The following is a 15,042-nucleotide window of genomic DNA, read 5'->3' as shown; positions in this document are numbered from 1 at the left end:
GATCACATGATGTTTTAAAATTAAGGGTTTTTTAGTTGTCTTTCATTGAAGAGAGGTCTTTTAAGTTTTTTTTTTTTTTTTTTTTTTTATCTTTTTGCCTTTTCTAGGGCCGATCCCACGGCATGGAGGTTCCCAGGCTACGGGTCTAACCGGAGCTGTAGCTACTGGCCTACGCCAGAGCCACAGCAGTGCGGGATCCGAGCCGTGTCTGCAACCTACACCACACTCATGGCAGCACCAGATCCTTAACCCACTGAGCAAAGCCAGGGATCGAACCCGTGACCTCATGGTTCCTAGTTGGATTCGTTAACCACTGCGCCACAACAGGAACTCCTGATTTTTTTTTTTTTTTTTTTTGAAATGACAATGCTATTACTGCTGTTAGATAATGTAACAAATTAGAGGTGAGAAAATATTTTGTGTGAAAGTCACAAAGATGGTTAATGGAATTTATAGACTAGAAATTCTATAGGGAAAGTTGCCAATAGGATGTTTGTGAGTAATATAAAATTCATTTTTGTCTAGGCTTGGCCTTATATACAGATTTTAAAAAGTACTCTGAGGAGTACCTGGTATTGCCTCCCCCCCATATTCTACCTTCACAAAGGTATTAGTTAGCTGGAGCTGCAGCTTTCCTCTTGTGGCCATGAGGGGAATGCCAAGATAAGCACATATGTCTGTCCTGACATGTCTGAGCCATTGAATCAAGGCCAGCAGGCAGCTGCCTCCAGATTTCTTGTTATATGAAAAAAACACACCTTGTTGCTTTAAGACAAAACAAAACACAGTCTTGCATAGAAAGCTATCACAGAATTTGCTTCAGTGATTTTTGTATTAAAATTGTACTGACTTGGGATTGTATTAAAGCAAATTCTTCATCTTCTTTATACCATGGTCTGGGGAAGCTAATGGACTCTGATTCAGTACAGTGTTTTCATACACGTAAAGTCAGTGTAATTACGAAGGAAACCAAAAATACCCCATTGTATGGATGTAACGTACCTTGTTCATCCATTTGTCTATTAAAGAATATCTTGGTTGCTTCCAAGTTTTGGAGTTGTGAATAAAACCGTTACAAACATTCATGCACAGGTTTTCGTGTGGATGTAAGTTTTCATCTTATTTGGGAGAACACATGTGATTGCTGAACATATGGTAGGAATATGTTTAGTTTTGTAAACTCTTTTCCAAAGTCGCAGTGCCATTTTGCATTCTACCAGCAGTGAATGAGAGTTCTTATTGCTCTACATCAGCCAGCATTTGGTGGTGTTAGTGGGGATTTTGGTGGTTTATGTTTTCGATTATTTTATTTTATTTGGTATGTAGGCGTGCATGCATGCATGCTTTTTAGGGCCGCGCCTGAGGCATATGGAGGTTCCCAGGCTAGGGGTTGAATTGAAACTACAGCCTCCAGCCTGCACCACAGTCACAGCAACTTGGGATCTGAGCGCCATCCACAGCACAGCTCATGGCAGTGCTGGGTACTAAACCCATTTAGTGAGGCCGGGGATCAAACCCACAATGGATACTAGTCTGGTTTGTTACCAGTGAGCCACAAGGGGACCTCTCAGCCTCTCTTTCTAATGGGTGTGAAAGGCTAAGTTTTACATGTTTTTGAATATTCATCATAATTTTTATTAGAAATTCAGAAATAAAAGCTTCTGCCTGCCTAGAATTTTTATGTAAAGAAAACTTAGTTATATGGAGTTCCCATCATGGCGTAGTGGTTAATGAATCTGACTAGGAACCATGAGGTTGCGGGTTCGATCCCTGCCCTTGCTCAGTGGGTTAAGGATCTGGCGTTGCCGTGAGCTGTGGTGTAGGTTGCAGATGGCTCAGATCCTGTCCGTGTTGCTGTGGCTCTGGCATAGGCCAGCGGCTACAGCTCCGATTGGACCCTTAGCCTGGGAACCTCCATATGCCCTGGGAGTGGCCCTAGAAAAGGCAAAAAGACAAAAAAAGAAAAGAAAACTTAGTTATAGAATGTTAGAGCTAGAAGGAATTGTAAGCATAATTTAAGTAATTTTGCTCATTTTGTGGAGTAGTCATGAGAATTCTGAAATGTAAAACTCAGAACACAATAAGGTACATAAATTTTTTTCCTAAATGGACCCTGATTTGTTTATGGTGATCTTACTAGTTGCTAACGTTCTAGGCTATAAAATTTGAGTCAGAGTTTGGTTTTTACTTTTTCCTATTTTATTTTTGCTGTTATTAATCCAATGAGAGCTATTTGTAGGTAGCTTTAAATTTTAGATCTGCCAAATAATGCCATTTACAGCAACATGGATGGAACTAGAGAGTCTCACACTAAGCGAAGTAAGTCAGAAAGAGAAAGACAAATACCATATGATATCACCTATATCTGGAATTCCATGGAACAAATGAACCTTTCCACAGAAAAGAAAATCATGGACTTGGAGAACAAACTTGTGGTTGCAAAGGGAGAGGGGGAGGGAGTGGGATGGACTGGGAGTTTGGGGTTCATAGATGCAAACTATTGCCTTAGGAATGGATAAGCAATGAGATCCTGCTGTATAGCACTGGGAACTATATCTAGTCACTTATAGAGCACAATAATGCGAGAAAAAGAATGTATATATGTATATGTGACTGGGTCACCTTGCTGTACATTTAGAAAATTGACAACACTGTAAACCAGTTTTGGAAAAAAAATCATTTAAAAAATAAAAAAAATTTAGTTCTGAATAATAACTGTATCTTTTATGTCAGATGGTGTTTGAATCATATATAACCCCTGCTGCTATAGCAACTTGAGCTGCTGCAATCAGATCCTTAACCCACTGTGCCACATTGGGAACTCCAGAACCATATTTTTTAGTGGATTGTTTTTGTGAGTTTGAAAAAAAAAAAAAAAAAAAAATCAAGAGTTCCGTCGTGGCACAGTGGTTAACGAATCCAACTAAGAACCATGAGGTTGCGGGTTCGATCCCTGGCCTTGCTCAGTGGGTTAATGATCTGGTGTGGCCATGAGCTGTGGTGTAGGTTGCAGACGCTGCTCGGATCCTGCGTTGCTGTGGCTCTGGTGTAGGCCGGTGGCTATAGCTCCAATTGGACCCCTAGCCTGGGAACCTCCATGTGCTGCGGGAGTGGCCCAAGAATTGGCAAAAAGACAAAAAAAAAAAAAAAAAAAAAATCAGGACTTCTCATAGTGGCTCAGGGGTTAACAAACCTGACTAGTATCCGTGAGGATGTGGGTTCGATCCCTGGCCTTGCTCAGTGGGTTAAGGATCCGGCATTGCTGTGAGCTGTGGTGTAGGTTGCAGATGTGGCTTGGGTCCCGCGTTGTTGTGGCTGTGGCCGTTGTTGTGGCTGTGGCGTAGGCTGGCAGCTACAGCTCTGATTTGACCCCTGGCCTGAGAACCTCCATGTGCCGTAAGTGCGGCCCTAAAATGCAAAAAAAAAAAAAAAAAAAAATCAGACCTTGAGTATTTAGTTTGTAGACTTTTCAGTATCATGATATGAGAGCTTATTAGTCAAGCTATATTTTTGTTTTTCTTTTTTTCTTTTGTCATTTTAGGGCTGCACCCCTGGCATATGGAGGTTCTCAGGCTATGGGTTGAATCGGAGTTGCAGCTGCCGGCATACGCCACAGCTGAATCAATGCCAGATCTGAGCTGCATGTGTGACCTACACCACAGCTCACAGTAACACTGATCCTTAATGCACTGAGTGATCCCACAGGGATCGAACCCGAGTCCTCATGGATACTAGACAGGCTTGTTACCACTGAGCCATGATGGAAATTTGGAACTCTGTATTTTTGTTTTCTATTTAAACTTAGACTTTTTTTTTTTTTTTAATTATAAGTGTAGTGGCCATTTGCAAAGTTACTCAGCCATGGATTAATTAATTTAGTAGTAGAATAATAGGAGGGTGGGGTTTTTAAAAAGCTTTAAAAAATATATTGCTAGGAGTTCCCATTGTGGTGCATTGGAAACAAGTCCCACTGGTATCCATGAGGTTGTGGGTTCCATCCCTGGCCTCACTCAGTGGGTCAGGGATCCGGTGTTGTCTTTAGCTGTGGTTTAGGTTGCAGACGTGGCTTGGAGCCTGAGTTGCTGTGTTTTAGGCTGGCAGCTGCAGCTCCAATTAGACCTCCAGCCTGGGAACTTCCATATGCCATGTGCAGCCCTAAAAAGCAAAAACAAAAACAAAAAAATAGATTGCTAGGTATACCTCTGTGTTTTTAAAAATACTTTGTATTTTGAAATAATTTTAGATGTAAACTTGCAAAAATAGTATACAGAATTTTCGTCTACCCTTCACTTAGCTTCTGTTAATGTTAACATGTTGCATAACTGTAGTATATTTAAAAAACCAGGAATTTAACATTAGTACAGTGCTGTTGACTAAAGTACAAACCTTATTTATTCAGATTTCACTAGTGTTTCCAGTAGTGTTCTTTTTTCTGTTCCTGAATCCAAATTTTATTGTCATAACTTCCTAGTTTTCTCCAGTGTGTGATAGTTCCTCATTCTGTCCTTGTCTTTGTTGACCTTTTTATTTTTTTCCTTTTTGGTCACACCCGCAGCATATGGAAGTTCCCAGGCCAGGGATTGAATTAATGCAGGGCAGTGACCCAAGCTGCTGCAGTGACAATGGTGGATCCTTAACCCACTGAGTCACAAGGGAACTCCTCATGGCTTTTACATTCTTGACAAATACTGTTCAGTTTCATTTTATTTTGGTAGCTTGTTCCTCATTTTGAGTTTTTCTGACAGTTTCTCTTGATTAGATTGAGGCTATACATTTTCAGGAAGAGTACCATAGAAGTGATGTGTTCTTTTCAGTACATTGTGTCAGGGAGTACTTGATGTCTTTATGTTTTATTCTTAGCAGTATTAATCTTGATCACTTGGTTAAGGCAGTGTCTGCTGGGTTTCTCCTATAAAGTTAGTATGTTCTGTTTGTGATTTAATAAATATTATGGGGCGCAATCTTGAGATTAAGGGTTTCTTTGTTTCTCCTCAAACTTTTTAACCCACTAGTTGTAGTATCCTTTAGGTGGACCTTGCCTACAACAGTTATAACTGTGTTTGCCGAAGTGCTTTTCTGTTCTTATTTTTTGCACATTATTACTTGGAATTATGATGTTAGGAAGAGTTGTCCCCTTCTCCATGGATTCATGCATGTTTATTTTCTTGTGTTGAATAATATCTAATGTTAACATACTTTTTTGTTGTTGTTGCTAGAATTGTTTTAGCTTTCTTTGGTTATTGGGAGCTCCATCAGATGGGCTCCTGTGCTTTTTTGTCGTCTCCCTCCAGCCCCCCAACACATTCCTTTTTGAGAACTTCTTTATTATTTCAAGTATGACAAGATATTTTAGGCTTATCTTATATTTTCTCTGCCTCCTTCCTTCTTTGGAGAAAGGTCAGCTATCTTTTTTTGGTGGGCGGTGGGTGTGGGGGAGGCATACCACCCGCAGCATATGGAAGTTTCCAGGCTGAGGGTCGAATCAGAGCTATAGCTGCTGGCCTACACCATGGCCACAGCAATGTGGGATGCGAGCTGTGTCTGTGACCTACAGCATAGCTCATGGCAACACTGGATCCTTAACCCACTGAGCGAGGCCAGGGATCAAACTCTTGTCCTCATGGATACTAATAGGATTTGTTAACTACTGCACCACAACGGGAACACTGAGGTATGTTATTGTTTTTGTTTTTTTAATATTAAAAAATACCATAGGAGCTTTGGAGAGGAGGTAAAGATTAAATTTGATCTAGGATAATCCAGCAGAATTTAAAAGAGGGTAACAATTGAGCTGAGGAAAGACAGTACGAACACTGAACACATTATTTGTCAGATAGTGGGCAAGATAGTATAACTACATTATCCTTGGTACTTAAGAACTTTGAGATGGTTGGCTTCATATCTCTTTTACAGATAAGAAACTGGGGCTTGGAGAGGTTAAGTAAATAATAATTAGTGGTAGTGCTGAAACTCTAGAGTAAATCTGTGTGGTTCCCAAGCTTATTTTTGTTCTCTCTCAGTCCTGTTTATGCCCTTACACAATTTACATGTGTGTCATATTCATTTTGTTAATATCTTTTGCATTTAGTTAATGTCATATTTGAGGGAAGATTTCTTTAAATGATGTATTCCCACTCCCAATCTTTCTAGATTTTTTGTTGTAGTTTTTTGTTTGTTTGCTTTTTAGGGCCACACCTGTGGCATATGGAGGTTCCCAGGCTAGGGACTGAATTGGAGCTACAGCTGCCAGTTATATCACAGCCACAGCAATGCAGGATCCAAGCCGCATCTGTGACCTACACTATAGCTCACGGCAGCACCAGATCCTGAACCTGCTGATTGAGGCCAGGGATCGAACCTGAAACCTTATGGTTCCTAGTCGAATTCTTTTCTGCTGTGCCACGATGGGAACTCCCTTCCTAGGTTTTTATGTTGGTTCTTCCATTGCTCCTCCTCCAGCCTCTTTCTCGTTAAAAACTACATGCTTGACTTTGCAGATGAATTGTTTTTGCCCTAGTGAAGATACAGGGGAAGACTATTTTGGGAGTGTAAGCTTAGACCTAAGATTAGAAAAATATGAGCATGTTTAGGGAAGAAGGGAGAGTCTAGTTTTGGTAGATAATTTGTGGAAGTTAGGAGGAAAGGCATATCCTGAGTGCTTAGGAACAGGATCAGGGATGAGAGGAAATGGGAAGGTTTGTTAAATTTATTTCAGATGACAACTGTATATCTGGAAATTTAATTTTTTTTTTTTTGGCTTGTTAATGTCCTCTTAGGTTATTACCTTCCAAATGATGATGGAGAATTTTATCAGTTCTGTTATGTTACCCATAAGGGTGAAATTCGTGGAGCAAGTACACCTTTTCAGTTTCGAGCTTCTTCTCCAGTGGAAGAGTTGCTTACTATGGAAGATGAAGGAAATTCTGACATGTTGGTGGTGACCACAAAAGCTGGCCTTCTTGAGGTTGGTACCAGTAGTTAGCTGGCGATTCATATATTTACATTATGAACTGGATTTTTTGTTATAAACGTGGCTTTAAAATAGAGACTTTTAAAAAAGACAAATCAATAATACATACATTTTCAGACAGAGCTCATATTTCTTGGCATTTTAAGATTTTTCAAGTTATGCAGTAGTGTAACTTGAAAATCTAATACTTTAACTAAAATAATAAACTTGGAGTGAATATTTTTTGGTTATGTTACTGATTTAAACTGTGGCAGGGACTATCTCGGCTTATCAGTATTTTTTTTCTTTTTATAGCCACAGCTGTGCCATGTGGAAGTTCCCGGGCTAGGGTTTGAATTGGAGCCGCAACGGCCGGCCTTCGCCACAGCCATGCCAGATCTGAGCTGCATCTGCGACCTACACTTCAGCTTGTGGCATTGCTGGATCCTTAACCCACTGAACGAGGCCAGGGATCAAACCTGCATCCTCATGGGTATTAGGTTCTTAATCTGCTGAGCCACAATGGGAACTCCCCTAGTATTTTGTACATAGCGGATGTGCAATAAGTAATGAATGAAAGAATTTAGACCTAAAACTTCCTAATGTTTCCTCACCTTAACCTTTCTTCTGTAGGGATGGCTGATCTTTTGGTTGTAGGGAAGTAGAGATTTGAGGATAAAGCTGGTGGGAGAGTTGTATAAAGCATTAAGTCTAACTGTAATTAAATGTGAACTTCATTTCATTATAAGATCCTGCTCTGTCCCAAATGCGGCAGAGAATCAGGGAGACATCCCAGTCTTTAGGTTGAGCAGTTTTAGAATGATTTCTTTTTGTTATCTGATTAAATGATTAAGCCTGTATTAACTATAATTTAAAAAGATCAGGTGAGGAGTTCCTATTGTGGCTCAGTGGTTAACGAACCTGACTAGGATCCATGAGGATCCGGGTTCAATTCCTGGCCTCACTCAGTGGGTTAAGGATCCACTGTTGCCGTGAGCTGTGGTATAGGTCACAGACATGGCTCAGATCTGGGGCTGCCGTGGCATAGGCCAGCAGCTGTAGCTCTGATTGGAGCCCTAGCCTGGGAACCTCCATATGCTTCCTTGAGTGCGGCCCTAAAAAAGCAAAAAAACAAAAGATCAGGTGAAAAAGCTTTTTTTTTTTTTTTTTTTTTTTAAAAGAAGGGCTGCACCTGTGGCACATGGGAGCTCCTCAGCTAGGGGTTGAAGAATCAGGGCTGCAGCTGCTGGCCTATACCACAGCTAAGCCAGATTGGAGCCTTGTCTGGGACCAACACAGCAGCCCATGGCAACACTGGATCCTTAAGCCACTGATCGAGGCCAGGGATCAAACCCATGTTGTCACGGATACTGGTTGGGTTTGTTACCCCTGAGCCACAATGGGGACTCCAGAAAAAGCTTTTTATTGTTTTTTATTAAATAGTTTAGAGTCGTTGTACTGGGTTCAAAAGAATTTTACTGTGTAGATGGTCTAATAATGGCATATGTCTTAATTTTTAGTACTAATTAAAGGAGAAAATAGAACACCGTTCTTTCAGGATACTTTTCAATGTCTTTATTCTAAACTTCAAAAATTAGAATGTTATGTTTGAGCTTCTATGAAAAACGCCTTCTTTAATTGGTTCAGTATACATTTTTAGTTAATTTTCATTCATATTTAGTCTATGGCAGATCATTGCCTATTCTTGATAGATAATTTTTTTAAATATGTAAATAATCTTATACCTTTGATTTTATTTATCTTTACAACAGGCTATAGAAAAAAGATGGAGTTATAGATACTAGGTAGTTGAACTAAGAAGATTAGAAGGAACCAATAACTTTTATTGTGAATTTTTCCGTATCTTCACTTCCCCCTTCCAGAAATTCCTCTCTTATCTTAAAGAAATGCAACTTTTATAGGGTGACTAAAACATTTTGTGATGACAGCCGCCTGATGATCAGGGTTTTTAGCCTGTTATTTGAATGCTGAAGATGGTGAAACAAGCCTAGCTCTTTAAGAAGAATGCAGTGAGCATTTACATTGCAGCCTTTTGAATACTTGTTAGACCACCCTGGTTTCAGGGCCTACAATAGAAAACAACAGACATTTTGGCATCTACCTCTTTCTTGTGTTCCAGGTAAATGGGGACATCACACAATGTAGTTCTCGTCTTCCTACTCATCAAATATACTTTATGAAGAGAATTTAAATTTCCATCTCTTAGGTGAATGTTCCTGGGAGTAAGATATTTATATTCTGACAGGTTTTTTAAACAAGTCTTTTGCATTTCTACATTCATTAAAATCTTTAATGATTTTACTAAAAATGAACAAGATTAGATAAGCGTGAGACATTAGGGCATTGCTGACATTAAAAATGGTTGCAATATAATCCTTCAGTTTGTGATCCTTGCTGGGATCCTAGAGTTTAAAAAAGTAGACATTTTGGGGGTAGTGGGGATATTGTGACTGGATTACCCATTCGTTTAAGATTATTCTTAGTTTTCTTAGCTGTGGTAGTGGTTGAACAGGAGACTGTACTAATTAGGAGATGCTTGTCTTGTGCACTTAGGGGAAGGATCTGCAGCTGTGTTTCAAACGCTTTAACAAAGCGTAAATAAACTTGGGTGTATAAAGGTAGATAAAACAACACGGCAAAATAGTAATAATTATTGAATTTAGGTGGTGGGTGTCTGAGTGCTCATTGGAAAAGTTTAACCATTTTCTGTGATTGAAAGATTTCAGAATACAAAATCGGGGGCAGGAATTAGACTTGTGTACGTTTTTATCTAATTTTAATTTTTAAAAAAATTTCTACTTAAGATTCAGTTAACTTGAGAAAGTATGTACCAATAAATCACTGGGGAAAAGTAGTTGTTTTATAATTTTTCTTTTGTACTATGTGAACATGTATCTTTGTTTTTAAGTTGCCAGGAAATTAAGAGCCCAAAAGCATTTTTTTTTGCAAAATAGGTAAGGTAAAAAGAAATTGAATGAATTAGTAAACTTTTCTCTTTTGAGGGCATTCACTCCTGTCATTTTCATTTGATGGAAGAGATAGAGGGGTCATTTAAATTTTTTTTACAGCTCTTTTAATTTTCCTAAGAGCCATTTTAAAGTTTAATTAGTCTGATTCCATGACCCTGGAAAACTGACTTGCGATGTATCAGGGGAAAACATTTTATTTTAGCTAAATGTGTGATGGCCTCCTTTGTGAAATCTTTCCTCTGAGTCTCCATATTTCCTCCCCTGTTAGAATCAAAGACTTCTTGCTGTAAGAGAAATAGGCCTAAAAAAAAGTAGCCACACCTGTGGCATATGGAAGTTCCCAGGCTAGGGGTTGAATCGGAGCTGTAGCTGTCTGCTAACACCACAGCCACAGCAATGTGGGATCCCAGCCGTGTCTGTGAACACCACGACAATGCCAGATCCTTAACACACTGAGTAAGGCCACGAATCTAACCTGCCTCCTCATGGATGCTAGTCTGGTTCGTTACTGCTGAGTCATGACAGGAACTCCATAAGGAAGTTCTTAATAGATTCAAAGCTTTCCCATAGATTTGCATTCAAGAAGAAGCACACATTTTCTCCTTAATTATTAGCCCAAATAAGAAAAGCCCAGAATTAGGTCACTTATGAAACTTAATATATCTTATTTTTAATTTTTACTTTGGCTGCACTGACAGCATGCCGAAGTCCCTGGGCCAGGGATCAAACCTGCACCACAGCAGTAACCCAATCCACAGCAGTGACAGCACCGGATCCCTAACCAGCTGAGCCACCAGGGAACTTCCAATATGTCTTATTTTTAGTACTGATTTGAAAAGTGCTTAGCCGGCCACTTCATAATGAAATTCATTGCTTTTCTACCTTCTTTTAATGTTTTATTCTTTGCCCAACCAAAAGATCTGAATTTATGATTCATGAATTTTGCTTTTTTTTCTTTCACTTTTTAGGGCCGCACCTGTGGCATATGGAGGTTTCTAGGCTAGAGGTTGAATCAGAGCCGCAGCTGCCAGCCTACGCCACAGCAACAGCAATGCAGGGTTCTAGCTGTGTCTTCAACCTACAGCACAGCTCACGGCAATGCCGGATCCTTAACCCATTGAGTGAGGCGAGGGATCAAACCCAAATCCTCATGGATACTTAGTTTTCGTTGCACCACAGCGGGAGCTCTTCATAAATTTTTCTAACTGAAGACTAAAAGAGGCTGATGGTAAGAAGTAGATAGTTGCCATCATGGCTCAGTGGTTAACGAACCTGACTTGTAGCCATGAGGTTGTGGGTTTGATCTCTGGCCTTGCTCAGTGGGTTAAGGATCTGGCATTGCCATGAGCTATGGTGTAGGTCACAGATACGGCTTGGATCCCTGTATGGCTGTGGTGTAGGCCAGTGGCTGCAGCTCCTTTTGGACCCCTAGCCTGGAAACCTCCATATGCCTTGGGTGCAGCCCTAAAAAAGACAAAAAAAAAAAAGACAAGATGTAGATAATGTTTAAAGAGTTCTTTTCTGCAAAAAATTTGTTCACTATTTTTTTTTTTTTTTTTTGGTCTTTTTTGCTATTTCTTGGGCCGCTCCTGCAGCATATGGAAGTTCCCAGGCTAGGGGTCCAATCGGAGCTGTAGCCACCAGCCTACGCCAGAGCCACAGCAACGTGGGATCCAAGCCGCGTCTGCAACCTACCCCACAGCTCACGGCAACGCTGAATCGTTAACCCACTGAGCAAGGGTAGGGACCGAACCCGAAACCTCATCGTTCCTAGTTGGATTCGTTCAACTCCTGTTCACTATTTTTTGGAAATGGAAAACTAAATTAAACATTTTAGGATTATAAAAAAATAATTTGAGTTTTTGTTTTATAGTTGAAAATTGAGAAAACAATGAAAGAAAAAGAAGAACTGTTAAAGTTAATTGAAGTTTTGGAAAAAGAAACAACACAACTTCGAGAACAAGTTGGGAGAATGGAAAGAGAGCTTAACCATGAGAAAGAAAGATGTGACCAACTGCAAGCAGAGCAGAAGGTTAGTTGTGTCTTATGTAACTGGAGTCATAGTATATTGTCTGAAACCCAATTTTTTCCAAGAACCGAACCAATTAAAATGAGTGAAGACTACGTGTTGAAAAAAAATAGCCTTTAGTTAGGCACTTATATGAGAATTTGTCAAATCCTATCAACCTTCTTCTGCCACAGCCTCTTTTATGTTGTAAATGGTTGAAATATTTTTTGATTTTTGGTATCAGCCTTGTGACGTCCCTGACAACTGTTTCTAGATGTCTTACATCTAATTCTAGACTATTTGATAGATCTTAGGGGTACAGGTTAGAAATACTATTAGGAATGATAAACACTGAATAAAGGCAAAATAGAATAAAGTAGTTAAAATTATTTTTTGAAAAAGCAGAGTTCAGTGAAATAAGATGTAATATTAGATAGAACTTTGAAATCCTTGTGGGAAATGCAATAAATTGCTTATGAAAACCACCCAATTAAAAATTGGTACAATTTGTTGAGCAGGGTAAAAAGAAGTATAAGTGTAAAACAGTGTGGCTTCGGAGTTCCGATCTTGGCACAGTGGTTAATGAATCTGGCTAGGAACCATGAGGTTGCGAGTTTGATCCCTGGCCTTGCTCAGTGGGTTAAGGATCTAGGGTTGCCGTGAGCTGTGGTGTAGGTTGCAGATGCAGCTTGGATCCCATGTTGCTGTGGCTCTGGCATAGGCTGGTGGTACAGCTCTGATGGGACCCCTAGCCTGGGAACCTCCATATGCTGCAGGAGCAGCTCTAGAAAAGGCAAAAGGACACACACATACAAAAAGCAAAAACAAAAAACAGTGTGGCTTCATTAGAGATACAAATGGATTTAAGTCACTAGCCAAAAAGAATGGAAAAAGAGCAATCACCTAGTTATTGACTTGTTTATTTAAAATTTTCATAAGAAAATTTGTTTTGATAAACTTGCACGGATTATGATTATATACATATCACAGTCTCACTTATATTGTAACTAGTTGGATATGCTTATGTCTTTTGGCAGCTCTTGGCACCCACTTTTCTTCTACTGTGAATTTGATTCTGCATGTAAGCAGATACAATGCAGTATTTATCTTTGGCATTTTTCACATGGCATAATGCTCTCAAAGTCCATCCGTGTTGTTGCAAATGGCAGGATTTTCTTCTTTCTCATGACCTGAATAATATTCCATCGTATTTAATACCCCCTTTTCTATTTCCATTCACCCATCGATAGTATTTAGGTTGTTTCTGTATCTTGACTATTGTGAATATGCTGCAGTGAAATGAGTGCAGATAAATCTTTCCATATCCTTTTTTCATTTCCTTTAGATGCATACCTAGAAATGGTAGGTGTGTATATGGTAGTTTTATTTCCATATTGTTTTCTATGGTGCCTGCACCAGTTTACATATCCACCAGCAGTGCACAGGCTTCCCTTTTCTCCACAGCTTCACCAGTATTTTATAATCTATCTTTTTGATGACAGCCATTTTGATCTGTGTCAACTGTTATTTTTTTTTTTTGCTTTTTAGGGCCACACCCATGGCATATGCAGGTTCCTAGGCTAAGGGTCGAATCAGAGCTACAGCTGCCGGCCTACACCTTAGCAATGCCGAATCTGAGCTGTGTCTTCGACCTACACCACAGCTCACAGCAATGCCAGATCCTTAACCCACTGAGTGAGGCCAGGGATCGAACCTGCAACCTCATGGTTCCTAGTCAGATTCATTTATGCTGTGCCACGATGGGAACTCCAGGAGTGAACTGATGTTTTTTATGGTTTTGATTTGCATTTCATTGATAGTTATGTAGACCAGCTTTTCCTGTGCCTGTTTGCCCTTTGTATGTCTTTGGAGGAATGTCTCCTTAGGTCCTCTGCAATTTTTATGTTGGATAGGTTTCTAAAATATTTTTCTTATTGTAGTTGATTTATAGTGTTCTTTCAATCTCTACTATATAGCACAGTGACTCAGTCATATAGATATGTATGTATACATATATGTGTACGTGTGTGTGTGTATATGTACACACACAGTACACACTAGATAGGGTTCTATGTGCTATATATAGCAGCATCTTATTGCTTATCCACTCCAAATGCGATATTTGCATCTACTAACCCCAAACTCCCGGCCCATCCCAATCCCTCCACCTCTCCCTTGGCAACCACAAGTCTGTTCTCCATGTGCATGAGTTTGATTTTTTCTGTAGATAGGTTCATTTGTTCCATATATTAAATTCCAGATGTAAGTGACATCCTATGGTATTTGTCTTTCCCTTTCTGACTTACTTCACTTAGTGTGAGTCTCTAGTTCTATCCGTGTTGCTGCAGATGGCATTATATTTTGTTCTTTTTTATGACTGAGTAGTATTCCATTGTGTATATGTACCACATCTTTTTACTCCATTCATCTGTTGATGGACGTTTAGCTTGTTTCTCTGTCTTGGCTATTGTGAATAGTAGTGCAAAGAATATAGGGGTGTATCTTTTTCAGTGAAAGTTTTGTCTGGATATATGGCCAGGAGTGGGATTGCTGGATCATATGGTAGTTCTATATTTATTTTTCTGAGGTACCTCCGTTCTGTTTTTCGTGGTGGTTGTATCGATTTACATTCCTACCAACAGTGTGGGTAGGGTTCCCTTTTGCCACACCCTCTCCATCATTTGTTATTTGTAGACTTAATGATGGCCATTCTGACTGGTGTGTAGTGGTACTTTATTGTAGTTTTGATTTGCATTTCTTTAATAATTAGTGACGAGCATTTTTTCATGTGCTTGCTGGCCATCTGTATGTCTTCTTTGGAAATGTCTATTTAGATCTTCTGCCCAATTTGGACTGGGTTTTTTGGTTGTTGTTGAGTTGCCATGAGTTGTTTATATATTTTGGTGATCAAGCCTTTGTCAATTGCGTTGTTTGCAACTATTTTCTCCCATTCCGTAGAATGCCTTTTTTTTTTTTTTTTTTTTTTTGTGGTTTCCTTCGATGTGCAAAAGCTTGTAAGTTTGGTTAGGTCCCATTTGTTTATTTTTGTTTTTATTTCTATTGCTTTTAGAGACTGACCTAAGAAAACTTATGGG

The 15,042-nt window shown here is 39.5% G+C and overlaps 1 protein-coding gene across 11 annotated transcripts in view; it reads left to right on the top strand.

The window, feature by feature from the left end:
- TAX1BP1 (Tax1 binding protein 1) overlaps positions 1-15,042 on the top strand; it is an 82,370-nt gene that overhangs the window by 12,870 nt on the left and 54,458 nt on the right. For all 11 annotated transcript variants that reach the window (XR_014834043.1, XR_014834041.1, XR_014834039.1 and 8 more), the window contains exons 4-5: positions 6,777-6,964; positions 11,813-11,971. Coding sequence is in view for 5 of the 11 variants with exons in the window: in XM_021079294.2 (XP_020934953.1) it covers positions 6,777-6,964; positions 11,813-11,971 (347 nt within the window). In the remaining 6 variants the exon portion in view is untranslated. The remainder of the gene's footprint in view (positions 1-6,776; positions 6,965-11,812; positions 11,972-15,042) is intronic.

Source organism: Sus scrofa, chromosome 18 (assembly GCF_054392235.1).
Source record: "Sus scrofa isolate SSC_HxYL_T2T_F1_AM1 chromosome 18, Sscrofa_HxYL_maternal_Yorkshire_Landrace_v2.0, whole genome shotgun sequence".
In the NCBI taxonomy this organism is placed as follows: Eukaryota; Metazoa; Chordata; class Mammalia; order Artiodactyla; family Suidae; genus Sus; species Sus scrofa.
Note: the sequence above shows the minus strand (reverse complement) of the source record. Positions and strands in the feature narration are given on the sequence as shown.